At 34.3% G+C, this 15613-nt stretch overlaps 2 protein-coding genes across 2 annotated transcripts; both read right to left on the reverse strand.

Moving 5' to 3' along the window:
• Window positions 1-800: 800 nt before the first annotated feature.
• Window positions 801-9563, reverse strand: LOC149400183 (sec34-like family protein). Its single transcript, XM_089611645.1, has 25 exons — window positions 9371-9563; window positions 9052-9135; window positions 8774-8881; window positions 7977-8021; window positions 7770-7844; window positions 7571-7666; window positions 6852-6929; window positions 6442-6527; window positions 6188-6254; window positions 6001-6063; window positions 5699-5800; window positions 5411-5515; window positions 5237-5329; window positions 4949-5037; window positions 3961-4180; window positions 3598-3684; window positions 3356-3475; window positions 3232-3264; window positions 2989-3075; window positions 2819-2881; window positions 2342-2458; window positions 1838-1930; window positions 1549-1671; window positions 1311-1411; window positions 801-1180 (listed from the first exon to the last, which is right to left on the reverse strand). Exons 1-25 carry the CDS (start codon window positions 9512-9514, stop codon window positions 1048-1050), a joined length of 2412 nt encoding a protein of 803 aa, XP_089467771.1. The 5' UTR covers window positions 9515-9563; the 3' UTR covers window positions 801-1047.
• Window positions 9564-12427: 2864 nt separating this feature from the next.
• On the reverse strand, window positions 12428-15324 carry RAD51 (RAS associated with diabetes protein 51). Its single transcript, XM_089612406.1, has 9 exons — window positions 15092-15324; window positions 14532-14676; window positions 14306-14416; window positions 14106-14197; window positions 13493-13587; window positions 13301-13414; window positions 13063-13192; window positions 12850-12971; window positions 12428-12759 (listed from the first exon to the last, which is right to left on the reverse strand). The coding sequence occupies exons 1-9, from the start codon at window positions 15179-15181 to the stop codon at window positions 12636-12638; spliced, it is 1023 nt and encodes a 340-aa protein (XP_089468532.1). The 5' UTR covers window positions 15182-15324; the 3' UTR covers window positions 12428-12635.
• Between the last annotated feature and the right edge of the window lie 289 nt (window positions 15325-15613).

Genomic DNA, 15613 nt, shown 5'->3' on the forward strand with positions numbered 1-15613 from the left:
CTCATTTTTTAAAAAATAATTTTGTAGTTATTTTAAATAAAACGTGAACATCTAAGAAAAAAAGGAAATTATAAACATTAATAAAGAGTCAAATAATCGGTTGACAATAAGGAAAAATAAAGAAAAAAAGTCGAATAAACATTAACTGACATTAAAATATTCTCGAAAAATGTTTTAAAATGAGATGGTTCAGGTAATTTTTCACGTTATATTTCTTGTTGCTGAGTTTTCAGCCGAGAAGGGAATTAAGGTGCCGTCTCACGGAAATATGAAAAACACTGGAAGAAATGATTAAAGAACGGCCAAGGTGAAAATTCGGCTTCAACAAGCCATTATGCCTCTATTAGTTAGCTTGGTCTCGAGTCTCCATAAGAGAATCGATAGTGTGTTGGCCAAAAGAATTTGAAGGGTTCACGGAGTATCAATGCCATAAACCTCGGCATTGGACTATGTGCCCTCTTGTAGCAGCAAATTCAAGGTTTTAGTTGGGATTTGGGACTTGACCTCAATCTTTTAATATATCTGTAAACATATTTTATTTTGTCGGAATTGTCTCCTTACCCGACCCCGGGCGTGTGGCCCAGGATTTTTGGATGTTCTTGGGATTAGGCTCGTAATCATAAGCTGTTTAAAGCCAAGACCCAACGCTTGGCTCACCTAAGCGTTTAGTTAAAAAGTTTATTAGTAAATATCAACTTGCACTGCTGAAACTGTGTCTAATCTAAACAACTTATGATTAGGTTTAAACATACATTCCCATCCCCATCAATATTATGAAATCATCACCTGATTAATACACATTTGACAAATTACAAATGTATGCATTAATATTTGATTCATAAACACAAAAACTACAATTGCAAATCAAATTGCCAAATTCGGAGAATAAGATTTAATTGTGAAATGAAGGTTTATATGCTTTAAAATAAATCTATTTTCCCGTAATTGTCATGTCATAATATTTCAAGTTTTTTTTTTTCACTACAAAAATACTTATGTGACCCGAGGGCTGAAGGAAATGGAAACGGTGGCTTTATTACTCTTAGACTACAGGAAATCATCAAGTTGTGCTTGCAATTCCTGTATCGACGGCATTTTTATGGTGCTTTGTACTTCTTCAGGCGAATACTCGGCTTGAAGCAGGGTCTGTATTTGTATATGGGCTTCCACGATATTTGTCCTACATTTAGTAAATAAAGATGAATAAATAAAGGAATAAAGCAATTTTTAAAAAAGATACTGACTGATATTGATTTATAGCAGTGTTACGAAAGCACAAACCGTAACAAACATGTGATTCATAAACTTACTTTATTGGTTTGAATAGTATCGTTCGTGTTGATGAGTTCTGCAGATAAAGTTTCATATTTGCCATCACTTTAGGCAACTCCTGATGAATTGCAGCGCTTACCTGTTCCCAAAAGTATAATTTTCAAATTGGTCGATTTAAAAAAATAAGTAGGAAATACAAAAAGAGTATTTTAAGAAACCGTGTCTCATATTTGTTTTCTCATCCTTTTTTTCAAGAGATAAATGTCCCTAAAGTACCTTCTGAACGAGTTCGGCCACCTTATCGGGAGTAGCAAAAGCTTGATCCTTGAGTGGTTTGGCCATGGCAGACTCAAGCTTTGGGTTCTGGCCACCTGATAGTGCAACTTTCACAGCTGTAACCTAAAAAACGTGACGAAAAACAGACACAAATTTAACTCTTTAGCTCCAAGGATATCTTGCCTTCTCAAACCCCAGAGGATATCGATGTAATTTGGTCTAATCACGCTACTTGATAACTATGAGGTTTCATTTCCAATGCTGGCAATAAAAAGCTACTCAAACTTACCTTGGTAACAAATGAAAGCATCGGGTCCACAACTAGCTTTGTGACTGCCATAATGAATTCCTCACAAGTAGCCTTGAGGCTTTTTTCAAGCTCCTGAAATTAATTGGTTGTTATGAGTTTATGTAAGTGGAACAGAAGGCTTCATGTATATTTTAACTTTTTATTTCTGTCTCACTCTGTAATCACCGTAAAGATTTTGTTGCAAAGTTTTAACTAAGAGTAAACAGAAGCTCATACAATTGAAAACACAAATTTAAGATAGTCGTAGGAATTGTGGTTCTGTTATTGAACAATATTTCATTTTAACATCATGAGAAGCAGCAGGTTTTTTTCATGTTCTCGTTCTCCTTTTTTTTTTTCTTCTTGTAATTCTTCTCAATTTCTTATTAATAAAAGTTGTTTCCTCTAGAGAAAATTAAGATGAAAATTATATTTCTTGATTTTCCCAACTATAAAAGGATGCGAGAAACAAAGAAAAGGCAAGACCAAGGAAAAGTTGCAAACCTTTTTGGCATCTATTTGACTTTCCAGAACTCTAGGAGACAAGGTCCTTGCCAGCGAAGTAGAACGAGACCAGTCAAACAGAGAGGCTTGACCTCTCAGAAGCCGTCTAAGATGATCCTAAATACATAGTTGCAACAGATTAAGACTTCCAGTTATCTAATTTTTTAGTGACTGACTAATCACTAATCAGGAGAACTTCATAAATATACACATATTAAAAAAAGCATTAATCAAGAGAAGACATTATAGTTCATTTTCCTCTTTGCAGCTAAGGAATACGACGACTTTTGTAAGAAGTTTAAAACCGGTTGAATATGTAGAAAGAAAGAGGAGATCAAACAGTCATAGAAAGCAAGTGGCACATTAAAGGATTTATTATATCAAGATAGGGAAGCAAGAGGAGATTAATTTAGATGGCAGCACAAACTAGAAACTACAGTCTGGAATTGTATCCAAGGCAAAAGCTTGAGTTCTAACCAGCAAATGAGAGAAATCAAGTTCCTTATGCGTCACTGAAAACTCGATATCAAAAGGTGCGATCTGGGGGGAAAAGGAAAAGACATAAAGAATTGGAATGGGTTATTATCATAGAACAGCAACCAAGGAAACAGTATTTTTTTTTTTAAAATACAGTAAATTGCAAACACCTGCTCCCTCAAGATAAGAAGATGCTTAATGAGAAAAAGCTGTCCATCCATTGGTGATGACCTCTTCATTATGAGCTTGCTAGCTTTCTGCAATGAGGCAAAAATCATGTTCACAAAAATGATGTCAAAATGCAACTCATAATATTGCAGCCCCAAAAGTGAGCGAATTCTATTAGATAAGGCAAGGGCATTGATAATTGATGCAAGAATGCAGTTCAGATATTTGTTATTAGAAATACTCACTTGGATAGAAATCGAACAAACTTCTACTGCTTCCTAATACACAAAAATATCGAATTGTCAAGACAAGTGTAAATTTATTTGGGAGCAAATATACGCTTGTCATATAGCTCTGTAACTAGAATACCTGAGCTAACCCAGTGAAAACTACTGGTTCCAAACAACGATATAATTTGGAGAGACATGATATTGTTTTCTCCAGGGGAGGATACCATGACTTGAATACATTGGAATTCTCTTCATCACCCTACAGCTCAATTAAAGATTTCAGAAATGTGGTCAAGGAAATCACTAGAAAAAAAAAAAAAAAAAAAAAAAAAGAAGCGTGCCTAGTTATGCACAAAAATTGTCGAAATTAAGGCATCTTACAGAATTTGTGTCCGGTTTCTTCTCAGTGTACTGCTCCAACTTGGCAGGATAATTCAAATCCTCATCCAACGGCAAATAATTCGCAATCTAAAAAAATGTATAGTGAGGAAAAAATTGAGGGGAAAGCTATTTTAGATATAATAAAAATAAAAATAAAAAGTACTTGGAAAATATTCTGCAGAAACGTATAATTAGGAATAATATGAAGCACCAACTTTCAAAATGAGATATTTTTTCTGACCATTTGGTTTTTTTATAGGAGGATCAGACCCGTTGATGGAAACCAATACCCTATTTACCAACCCTAGAGCCACAATAAAAACAGGTCATAGTAACAATTTAGTGGTTTTCAGTATTAATTACCTCATCACGAATATGCGTTCTAGCACGGAACGTCAACCGCTCATGTACATCTGCTAGAATTCTCTCTAATGTAGGCCGCAAACCAGCTATAGATTCACTTCTTCTACTAAGTTGCTCCCCTAGAACTTCAACTTTAAGAATTTCAACCAGTTCACATAGAAAATCAATATTTGTCTCATAGATAAGTTTTGGCCTTAGCGTATCGTACAAGTATGTAGACCTGCAACAGTAATAGCAACATTAGATGGTTGCGTAAAAGCCTTGTTCTTGAAGAAACATAATTATATTATTTATACAAGGTACAGGAAAATCATAACAAGGGATTACAAAGTAAAGTGCACTGGAACAGTCCCGAACCAGGTAAGTCACCGAAAACGCACTGATTTTTTTGTTAATTGGCCTTTATTTATTCTTATATTAAAAAAGTTAGATAATGGATTCAGATGGCCCTTTAACAAGTCTGACAAGTACCGTTAAGAACCCTAATATAGTGAAAGGTCAAGGGTTTACTAGTTTTTATTTGGTAAAGAACCAGAAATCCTCTATTTAGTACATGCATTGAGTTGTATAAAAGGAAACAGTACCCAAGGAATCAAACATTTAAACCAAGAAAAGTGTAGAGAATTTTACCATGTCTAATTATACTTATTTTAGTTTATTTAATGATCCCATTGTTGTGGCATGTATATGCCAAAATCCCCAGATTTCCCAAACGTTGTAAACTCTTGTTTGAATTTGTTTTTTATTCTGGCAAGGAAAATTAAGAAATTCACTAAGAGAAAATAGAAAAATTACGAGCTAAGAGAAAGATCTATCCATTCTTGTTCATAATTATTCAAGATACATTCATTTTTTCAAGAAAATTTCATTTTTTTCGAGCATTCAACAGAAATTCATACGTCTAATTTATTAGATTTGAAACACATATAAGAATAGAACAAAGTCAGCCAATATCAATAATAAGTTATTAAAAAAAGACAATGCTTACAAAGGATCTATTAATGGAGCCAAGCTTGAAACATCCTCCGATGAAGCTGGGAAAAAATGATCAAAGAGTTGTTGCTCAAGCTGACAAGCCTACAAGAGTAGGACTGTCGATTAATAATGGAATAAATATATTAAAATCAAGATTGCAATTTCATATTACCAAGAAACACCTTTGTAAAGGACATAAAAGACCTTATTAAACATATGGCAAATTATCATAGGTAGTCAAGTACTGTACATTTTATTCTTAACAACACCTGTGTACTGCCAGAAAAGACATTACATTTACCTGCATTAAATATGCACATCCGGATCTAGTCAATGATGGTAAGGCCTCTTTCTTTGCAAATTCTGATATCCGTTGATGTACTATGCCTTTAACCTTGATATCATTAAAATAAAAGGTTTTTTACACAACTGAAAGAAAATATTATTCCGTTGAAAAGTAAAAATCAAAGCTCACCAAAGAAAGCCTCTGTTCACAGTAAAGTTTGTGGCACTCTGCTAATAATTGAACATATTCCTTCCTAGATGATCTGCTTTCAATGTCTTTCAGCACTGGTTTGAGCTGCAATACATCAGTAATCAGTTATGCCAAACATGAGCATTTGAGTTTTAAACATTAGAGTTGTCTAAAAAATGAATCACAGCACAGTTGTGCTTGGCTTTTACCAAATAGAATACAGTACCAACACACCAATTACTTCAATAGAATCATTTTTAAACAAAACAAAAAAAGAGCAAACTTCACCTCGCTTGCTGCGGCCTTGAAGCGGACATATATTACAGATGACTCCACACCTTCAGCAAAAGATGCTTTACTGCCACTACTACTACGCATTGCTGATTGGACCTGATGCAGAAAGGAGTAACCATATGCAGATGTCATGTTTATGTCCCATAAACATCACAGCATGCAACAATATTCTTTTTGTGCGCATCCTCTTATCAATGACAGAATAAAAGGAGTGCCAATAAAAGAACCAGTCCACTAACCCAGCCAAAACAGATAAATAAATATATAAAGATCCAGCAGTAGCCTGAACAATATACCTGAGATGAAGCACTTTTAAGAACAGAGAGAACATGAGAACGAATCATGCCCAAGCCTCGAGACTGATGTTAAAAAAAAAAAAAAAAAAAAAAAATCAATTTCCATATGAATATAACTTAAAAAAGAACGACAAGCCTTGGATACTTCTCGTGTAACCGTAGACTATCGGCAGAATAGTGTTTCTACCTGCAGTTGTCGAAACTTGAGCAAGTAAACACCGGATTCTGCATACTGAGGGTTGTTCTCAACATACCTAATTCCAGCAGAAGAAGTATGAGGCCACAACGAAAAAAAAACTCTAAAAGTTGCGCGCACACACACACACACATATATATACATACATATTGAATATGAATGATATTTTGAATGAATGATGCCTACATGTGAATCTAAAAAATCAAAGAATTTATAATCAAAGAACTTATAAATTATTCACTTACGATATGCAGTCGTCAAGGCGCTTGAGAAGTGGCAAAAAGTTTTCATTAACAACGTTCATATTTGGAGCATAAAAGTTGGTTGAAATCTGCACAGCATTAACCACACATGAGTTCATATGGAAATAAAATAAAGAACCGGATTTGGTGGATCTATGGAGTGAATTATTAGGAGCAGTGCCACAACTATAAAAAGCTTGCAAATTATTCACAAACGGCTACCAAAAATCTCTTGAACGAAAATAAGATTCTCTATTCACAGTTCCCTCTTTGTTTAACGCTAAAAGTCCCATAGAAAATAATAAAATAAACCCATATATTATATCAAACAAAGATAAACCCATTGTTTACCATATTTATTTAAGAAAAAAATCAAACTCTGAACACTACGTAAGATAGGATTCGAACCTTACATTCTCCAATTCATCAAAATAGTTGAGTTTACTGCGAAGTGCATCTGCAAATTCAATTAGTCTTTGCTTCTCTACAACCTGCATACGAAAATATTGATTGGTATGTCTTATAACCAAAACCAGCAAAAGTTTTTTTTTTTTTTTAAAAGAAACTCATCCTTTATTAATAAAACGGCTCAGCCATAAAGATTACAGCAAAACGAGCTGAAAAGAACTAAAAACCAGGTGAAAAGAACTTTTGCTGAAAAGATTACAGCAAAAGTAAAGCACGAGTAAGGTGAAACTCTTATAAAAACAAACAAGTAAGGTGAAAACAATATTTTTTTTTCAGCAAAATACAATTACAGGAAAATAAACAAAACTATGTGTCACAGGATATCAAACTTGTTCGACCTATTGAAATAGCTCAAGGAAGACAAGCAGCAATAAAACACCATTTTCCAAAAACAGAAACATATAATATATAAGTTTGGGCTAAAGAGATAGAACACGTATGTTCTTATTTGGATGAAACATATAATATATATCAGTAAGGCTTGGCGATTACCAAGACACTGAAATAAAAATTTATTATTATCATTATAGAGACTACTATTATTATAGGAAAATTTAGAGCTGCAAAACACAGTAATTACAATTTAATACTGAAATTTGTTGATACGCAAGGAAAATATTAAAAACAGAAATGGATGAGTGGTAACAAATGGACAAAACCTTACCAATCGGTCACATGCATCGTGAAGGGTCTTAGTCTTTGTTGCTACAGCGTGATGTTGCAGTTGGAGCTCATTAAATAGATCTAAGGTATCATCCACCTGTAGAGCAGAGAGTTCGACCATTTACTAACATCAAATAAATAGAATGGATCTTTGGGAACTTAAAAATAATCATGGATCTGTAAGGGTAACACAAAATCACCTGACGTAGTATGCCATCACAAGTCTGTATACGCCCTGTCAATGTGTTCACATACTGCCGATACTTTTCCTCCGTCTATTAAAGGGAAAAACAGGTCGGGTCATCCGTGTATATTGATTAATGCTCAATATCATCCTATGAGATAATATACTCACCACAGACTCAGAGCCAGAGGGTAATAAAAACTAACGCAACATAAATGCTAACCTCGGACTTCATGGCTGACTCAAGATCTGTGAACCATTTGTAGAACTGCAAGAAGAAAAAAAGAAAGGGAAGTAAAAATCGAAAACCTAAGATGAGAAAACATGAGAGAGATTATAAAGACACGACAACTTTATGACCATTTTATTCATAAGCCCATCTTATTTTACAGCCACTAATCAACGAAAAAAAAAAAAACCCTTTAAATCTACATATTGTACTACATTTTTTTATTCAATAAACTGACCATAGATCACGATTTATTACTTCAAGTTTTAACTCATACTCATCAAACATCCCAAAAGTCAGGCTTCTGCTCAATGCACTGGAATCAATCAATAAAAAAAATCTTCCACTAAAAAAAAGGGATATCTTCCGATAAATACTAAAAATATGTACACAACTATCGAACAGAATAGCTTGATCGACATAAATCATTGTATCGCCCTTTGGCTTTTTCCTCCGGTAACGAGTTCAAGTCCTACTCTCTATCGGACTTGGCTAGGGATTGATCTAGCGCTATGTAATCCCCTTTTTTCGGGGTTTTTGGTTTTTTTTTTTTTTGGTACTCTTTTCTGGCTTGATGTGGTTCTTAATAGAGTCCAGTTGTTTCTTTTAAAAATTAAAAAAAATTATCGAAAAGAATCTTATACCGATGTAAAACTAAGTTCACATATCAACGGAAGATAAACAAACCAAGCATTCAGGATTTACAGAGCTGCAAGTATAAAAGATCAGCACACAATCATGTGAACTACTGATAAATCAAATCAGATTACACGTAAGGAATTAGAACTAACCTGATTTGTATTAACAAGAACGTCTTCCACAGAGTGTTCAAAGCCAGAAGCATCCTCCTTTGTTGAAATTGACAACCCATTATCCTGACCAGGGGCACGATCTTGTGCCTGTATTTTGATTAATTCCTTATTACTCTAATCACCAACTATAAAATAGATTCCTACAATTCGAAATGATATCTGACTGAAAGTCGTGCCAATTAATCAAATTCCACAATGTAGGACCAGTTATACGAATCGCGCAGCCAAAAAAGTGAAGAACGGGATCAAAATCAGACCAAATTGAGAGGAAACGGACGATCGGCGACGGCGTGCGAGAGAGCTACAATAGCGGATTGTTGCTGTTCATTTAAAGGCGCATTCTGTAAAGAAACGAAAAAAAGGGGAAACTCCATGAAAATGCATTCAATTTTGCGCACAGATCTAACTGATATAGGATCTAAGAGCCAAAAAAAAAACCAGTTCTTGTGTGTTAATACGCAAATATATACATATATATATATATATATATATATATATATATATATATAATTGTTAAGATTAAAGAAATGAGATCCGATTAGGAGATCTATGAAGTTGAGAGGAGAAGAATAAGACCTGTTCCCAGTGAGACGCGAAGTTGTAGCCTTTGGAAATGGCTCCGCCGGATTTGGGAAGGCCGGTCGAGGAAGCAGAGTTCGTCTTGGTCGCCATTTTTGGTGGTTCGGTTTCTACTCGCTTGTCATGTCTGCCTTTCTTCATAAGAGACTGAATTCGGGATATGCTGATGCTTGCTCAAAACGCGAGTTTTAAGAAAGGAGCTTATTTCTAATGGATTAGATGTTTTTAAATTTTGTTGTAAGAAAAAATTGTTGTTTTCAAAAGCCATATAAATTTGTAGTAAATTGTTATAAAATAGTTGTAACTGTTAGCAAAATCAGATTTAATGTTTAATAAAATATGTATTAATATTTTTAATTAATAATTATTTATTTAAAATATAATTAATAATAATAATATATTTTTAGGTATATCAACAAATATATTATAAAGGAGTCTATGGATTGTAAAAAATAAATTTTAAATTTTTGTGACATCAAAAAATTATTTGATAAAAAAATATAAAAATAATTATAATTAAAAGTTAAAGTATCAGCATAAAAGAGTTATAAAATATAAACCAAAATAAAAAGTTGCGTACAAAAATATTTAAAATATAATTTTTAGTTACTTAAAAAAAAATTACCAAACGTTATATGATTTAACTTTTAAAATAAAATAAAAAACATTAATAAGTAATGTCACACAATGTCATTATCTCCATACATTCAATACTCGACTTATGAATCTTATTTTATAATAAAATACATTTTCCTCCCCTAATAAATGTCATTTTATTACATTTCAAATCGTCTAATGTCATGGCAAGAACGAAGGGACTAATTTAGTAGATAAAGCACCCTAAACGAAAAAATTGGCACCTGAAAAGCAATTTATTATAGGGCTCTTTTTATTAAACAACATCATCTTTTTTCTTCTTCTTCTTTTTTTAACCCCAAGGGGTTGGTTTAGTGGTAAGGACGATTTTTGGGATTTTGCACATCTCCAGTTCGATTCTCTCTAGACGCAACAGTTGGGACCACTGGAGTAGTCTCTCGATCGATAATGCCAGAGCCTTGTGGATTTTAGTCGGGTCTAACTCGGACACCGCAATAATAATAATAATAATAATAATATAAAGAAGCAAATCATCTTTTGAATCATTTCAAACTTTGAACCACCAAAACCAATCGATTAAGCGCAGCTTCATTTATACAAAATAAAAAATTGGCAGTAGCTCTTTATTGACCGTATTGGAGAGCATAAATCCTTTATGAAGTAAGCAGGGACGGAGCTAGACTCCAAACTTAGGCCTTGTTTCATAGAGGAAAAAAGAGAGAGGGAGATGAATTTTTTTGTTGATGAGACATGTTTTGTTTGGTATGGATGAGAAAAGGTAAATAAAAAGGAGTTGGATAGATTCACAATTCACTTGGTCCACCATTTTTATCTTTTCAATTTTGAAAGGAAAGAGAAGTGGAGTAAAAAAAATGATTTTATTTATATCAAACTACTTAAAAATTATTTAATCATTTCTTTTCGTTTCCATTATTTTTCCTATTAAAAGAATCAATCAATTCCCTCTTAATTCTTTCTACCAAACAAAGTCTATTAGGGACTAGAGTAAAAAAAACATAATTTAGGGGAGTCTAATTTGTAAATCCTTAAGGTAAAAATAAGAGAAACAAAAAATTTGGGTAAAAAGTGTAATTTTTTTAAGAGGGTTTTAAACCCTTCGTGGGCCTAAGTTGGGTTGCCTTTGGAAGCAAGCATTCTAACTCCAACTCGTAGAATCAAAATCACTGGGAAAAAAAATGTCACTTTAATGTCTTCAAAAGAGGATATTTTGAAGAAATTGAAGAAGATAGGCGAGATTTAAGACATGAAGAATCTCTCTCCCTCTTCATCGTCTTCCGGAAGAACAAAAAAAAAAGATTTGTAACTAACTGAGCCATTTTAAACATGTGATTTTGGATCTAGTCTACGTTTGATAATTGTTAGGTATATAGCCAAATGGCTTATGTGACAATAATTAAGGTTTGATTTGCCCTTATTTATTAACAAATTTGTCACTTTCTTTCTCCTATTTTTTTTCAAATAATTTTTTTTGTATCAAAACTTCAAAAATTAGTATCTTTCTCATACGAAATTGAAATTGAGTGATTTTAGATCATACAAATACGTGGCGTCGAGATATTAAAAAATAGACTCATTATGTTGGATGAAAAGTTATGTTTAATGCATCATATTTACGTTTCCATTTATTTTTTTGATAATTTCAAAAAAATTCAGTTATTTCCATATTTAAGGTAGTAACGTGATTTTTCTTCATCTATGGTATTAAACATGATTTTTAATCAAATAAAATGGATATATTTTTTAAGATCTGAGCGTCACGAATCCGTAGGATTTGGAATCACTCAGTTTCGAGTTCATATGAGATAGATATAGTTTTTTGAAGTTTTTATGTAAAAAAAAAGTGTAGGAAAAAGTAAGGGAGAGAAAATGACGAATTTGTTAATAAATAAGGACAAATCAGACCTTAATTATCGCCACATAAACTTGTTGGTTATGTCCTTAAAAGTTGTGAAATTTAGTCTAAAAACAAATTTCATAATTTTATTTTGACTATTTTACTACACTGCAAAAAAAAAAAACAACTAATGAAAAAAATGACGAAATTCAATGCAAAGCTCTCACACCTATGGCACCAAAAAAATGTGCGGCCTAACGAGAAACGTGTGCGATGACCGGTGAGTGAAAACACAATTTCTTCGATTTTTTTTATGACATATTGGTTTTGCTATTATTTTATATCCTAATTTTTTTTTTTTAAGGGATCTATATATATCCTACAGTTATAATAGACAATTTAATATATTTTCTAGCCTTGCAAATTGAAAACATGTAACTTTATTATGGATCTACACTTTAATTCGTGCGTGAGGAACTTATTTTCAAATATAGAGCATAGGTGGTGGTCAATGGTCATGCACACACAATTTCACCCACGGGGATGAGTTATTTGTAACTTTCTATAATTTAACTACTGAAAATTAGTGGTAAAATAATCACGTGGAACGTGAAAAAGTTATACTTCTTATGTTTCTCACTGTTTTACCCACTGCTTTCATTCAAATTGCTCGACTTTCAAACACACGAAAAAAAGCAATATATCCGCAAGATCTTGAAAGCAGTAATGTCATGTTTAAACAAAATGCTACAAGGGTTGTAACATAATGCCTGTTCCAAAAACTTTGCATTTACACTAATCAAAATCAAATCAATCCTTAACATCAGTAACACCTTCGGGTGAAATTTGGAAGCGAGCCTCAGCTTCGGCCAAGCACGGCGAACTTATTACTTTACAAATCCGCTCCTCCGCTCTTCCCTTCCGGAGAGCAAGCCTATCTCAAACACAATTTATTATAAATTAAAAAAAAAAAAAAAAAAAAAAAGAACAAGAAAACTAAAGTGCGCTAAAAGACAAAGCAAACCTTGTGGTTGACGCATGAGCCATGATGTTACCGCCAATAGGCTTGACTTGAGGACCCGCAAACATCGCCGAGCCATCCACTTGTGCAACCACCTGGTTTGTGATCACAACTGCGATCCCAAACTGCAGCGACGTTGAAAAAAAAAACAGAAGATCGTTTCTTAATACGGATCGTATGAACTTTTCAAAAAAAGAGTTCTTGTCGGGCTTTTACCTCGTCTGCTAACTTCTGAAGGCTGCGGAGGAACTTTGCGAGATGCATTTGTCGAGCTGAAAGCTCTCCTCTTCCCGAGAAATCTGTTCGGTAAAGAGCAGTAGCGCTATCCACTATCATCAGAGCAAACCTGCGCAAACAAAAATAAAATGATTCAGAGTTCAATTATGGTCCAATAAATAGCAAAAAAAAAAAGCCAATATTGTATGTTTGAGAAACCCTCCCAAAAAAAAGAGACCTTGTTTCAACCATCATAGAAGCTGCTTCAAGCAACAGCCTTGACTGGTGATCGGTGTTATAGGCTCTAGCATATGCCACGTTCTCCAAAACATCTGCACCGTTCAGTCCAAACCTGCGAGCACCAGATCCCAATTGTTACACACTTACATATATATATATATATGGAGAGAGAGAGAGAGGGGTGTAATACCTGTCTGCGATCTGCAAGAGTCTCTGAGGCCTGAATGTACCCTCAGCATCGATGTACATTGCTTTTCCCTCGCCACCCCCTTGGTCTAGCGGAAGCTGAAATGCCAAAGCGTTCACGCCCGTGTATAGACGAACATTAGACATAAATTAAAAATGACTGACTAGAAATTCAACTGACTGATCTAAGAACCAACTGGATTAGAAGTGTATTTTATTAACAAATATAAATGAGAAAAAAAGGAAAACAAAGCGTTCAGAGTCAAGTTACTCTTTATGATATAGTTCAGGACCAGTTTCTAAATTAGGCTCCAGTTCTGCGACTAAGAACTGTTAAATTGCATAGGACAAAAATCACCTGACTTTCTATGTTAAAATTTGGGGGAATGGGAGTGTGAAAAACCGAGGAGAGAACTAATATCTAAAAAATCGTCAAGAATTAAAATCACACTGATCGATGGAGCAACTTTGCACAAAGGGAAAGCATGTTATCAAGTTTAGGTGCGTAATCCAAATATGGTTGGTTCGCATTTTTACACGTTGCCGGGCTCTAAAACACAGCGCTAAAGTACCCAAAAAAGATTAAAAGAATAAGCAGGCTAGTAAAACCAACTTACTTGGCAAGCGACGCAGAGTGTGTGACAGAGTTGAGTCTTTCCAGACCGGAATTCACCATAAATCTCAGTAATAGACCCCGTCTCAATTCCTCCTGCCAAACAAGAGAGAAATGACAAAGGTCACACATCTGCATGAGACAAGCTCAGGCCAAGAATATCGGGTTTTCAAATACATCTGAAATCTATTTGATCAGACTAACCCTCCAAGATTTTATCAAGCTCCCTCGACCCAGACGTTATTTGGATAATTTCAAGTCTCTGCGCGTGAAGTTGGCTAGCACTAGTGAAACCCAGTGGAACCAATTTAGATGCTGTCAATCAAATGCAACAAAAACAAACAGCATAGATTTCATCTTTAACATTGCAAAGCACTATAATATCTATGGATTGGATAGTCATAGTAGTAGGGTATAACAAATTGCGTGCCTGCTTCGATGATCTTATCGACTTTAGCTTCACTGATTCCTTTGATCTGTAGAAGCTCTTTCCTCGGAGAATAAGCAACTGCCTCAACGGTGCACAGACCCGCGTCTTTAAGTTTCTTTACATCAATGGAAGCAATACCCGAAGCCTGGAATTGAAAATCGAAACACGAAATACCTAAAGAGACATATATCATGCAAGAAAGCTATCTACTTTTGCACTGTCAATTACCGTCAACAGAAACAAATGATTAATCAAGCTAAAGTAAGAAAACCCCTCAAAGCAGGTTGGGTAAAAAAGAACAACAAACAAAGTAACCACTTGAAAGGGGAAAAAAAAAACCCCAATAAAAAAGGACGAAAGAATTGAACTTGCGAAGAAGAGGGTTTTCTTTGATGTCATCTTTGAAAGATCCTTGGACGCAAATTGAAAAGAAACCCATTTAATTTAAGACTTCATTCGATGGTTAGAGCTTGAAAAAGGCTAAAACCCCAAGAAAAATGTGAATTCCAAAATGGGTATTCTACGAAATTTGGAGCTTTGCTCTTAATTGCAGTTTTAACCTGAAGCTGTTCGACAGGGAAAGGACCATGTTGAACTTCTTCAGACTCGTCCAGTTCTTGGACGGCCTTTGGATTTCGCTGTTGTTCCATGATTCGAGTTGTGTTGTAATCTTCAATCCCTACAGACGGATCTTCGTCGCCGAGGCTGAACTGACAAGATTTGAGGATTTTGAAGAGAGAGAGAGAGAGAGAGAGAGAGAGAGAGTTTTGAAGAAATGGGCGAGAAATTAGAAGATGGGTTGGAGGGAAACTTTGGTGTGTGTTCAAAACCGCGAAGCAGAAGCTTACTTTGGACGCTTCGTTTTCGGAGCTCAAAGTTGGGCTGGGCTTAATTGAGAATCACCACATGAAAGTTAGCCCATTGCTTTTGATGGGCCTCTCCTAGATGTCACCAAGACTTCTTTTTCAAACTAAATTCATCAACCTCGAGTATTCCATTTACTTTTTTTTTTTTATCGGATAAATACTTCTTTTTAACATTATCTTACTCGTTATTTACATTTTTATATAAAATTTATTTTT

Source organism: Urtica dioica, chromosome 4, assembly GCF_054948205.1.
Source record: "Urtica dioica subsp. dioica isolate 48M chromosome 4, U.dioica_male_clone48M_v1_H2, whole genome shotgun sequence".
Classification (NCBI taxonomy): domain Eukaryota; kingdom Viridiplantae; phylum Streptophyta; class Magnoliopsida; order Rosales; family Urticaceae; genus Urtica; species Urtica dioica.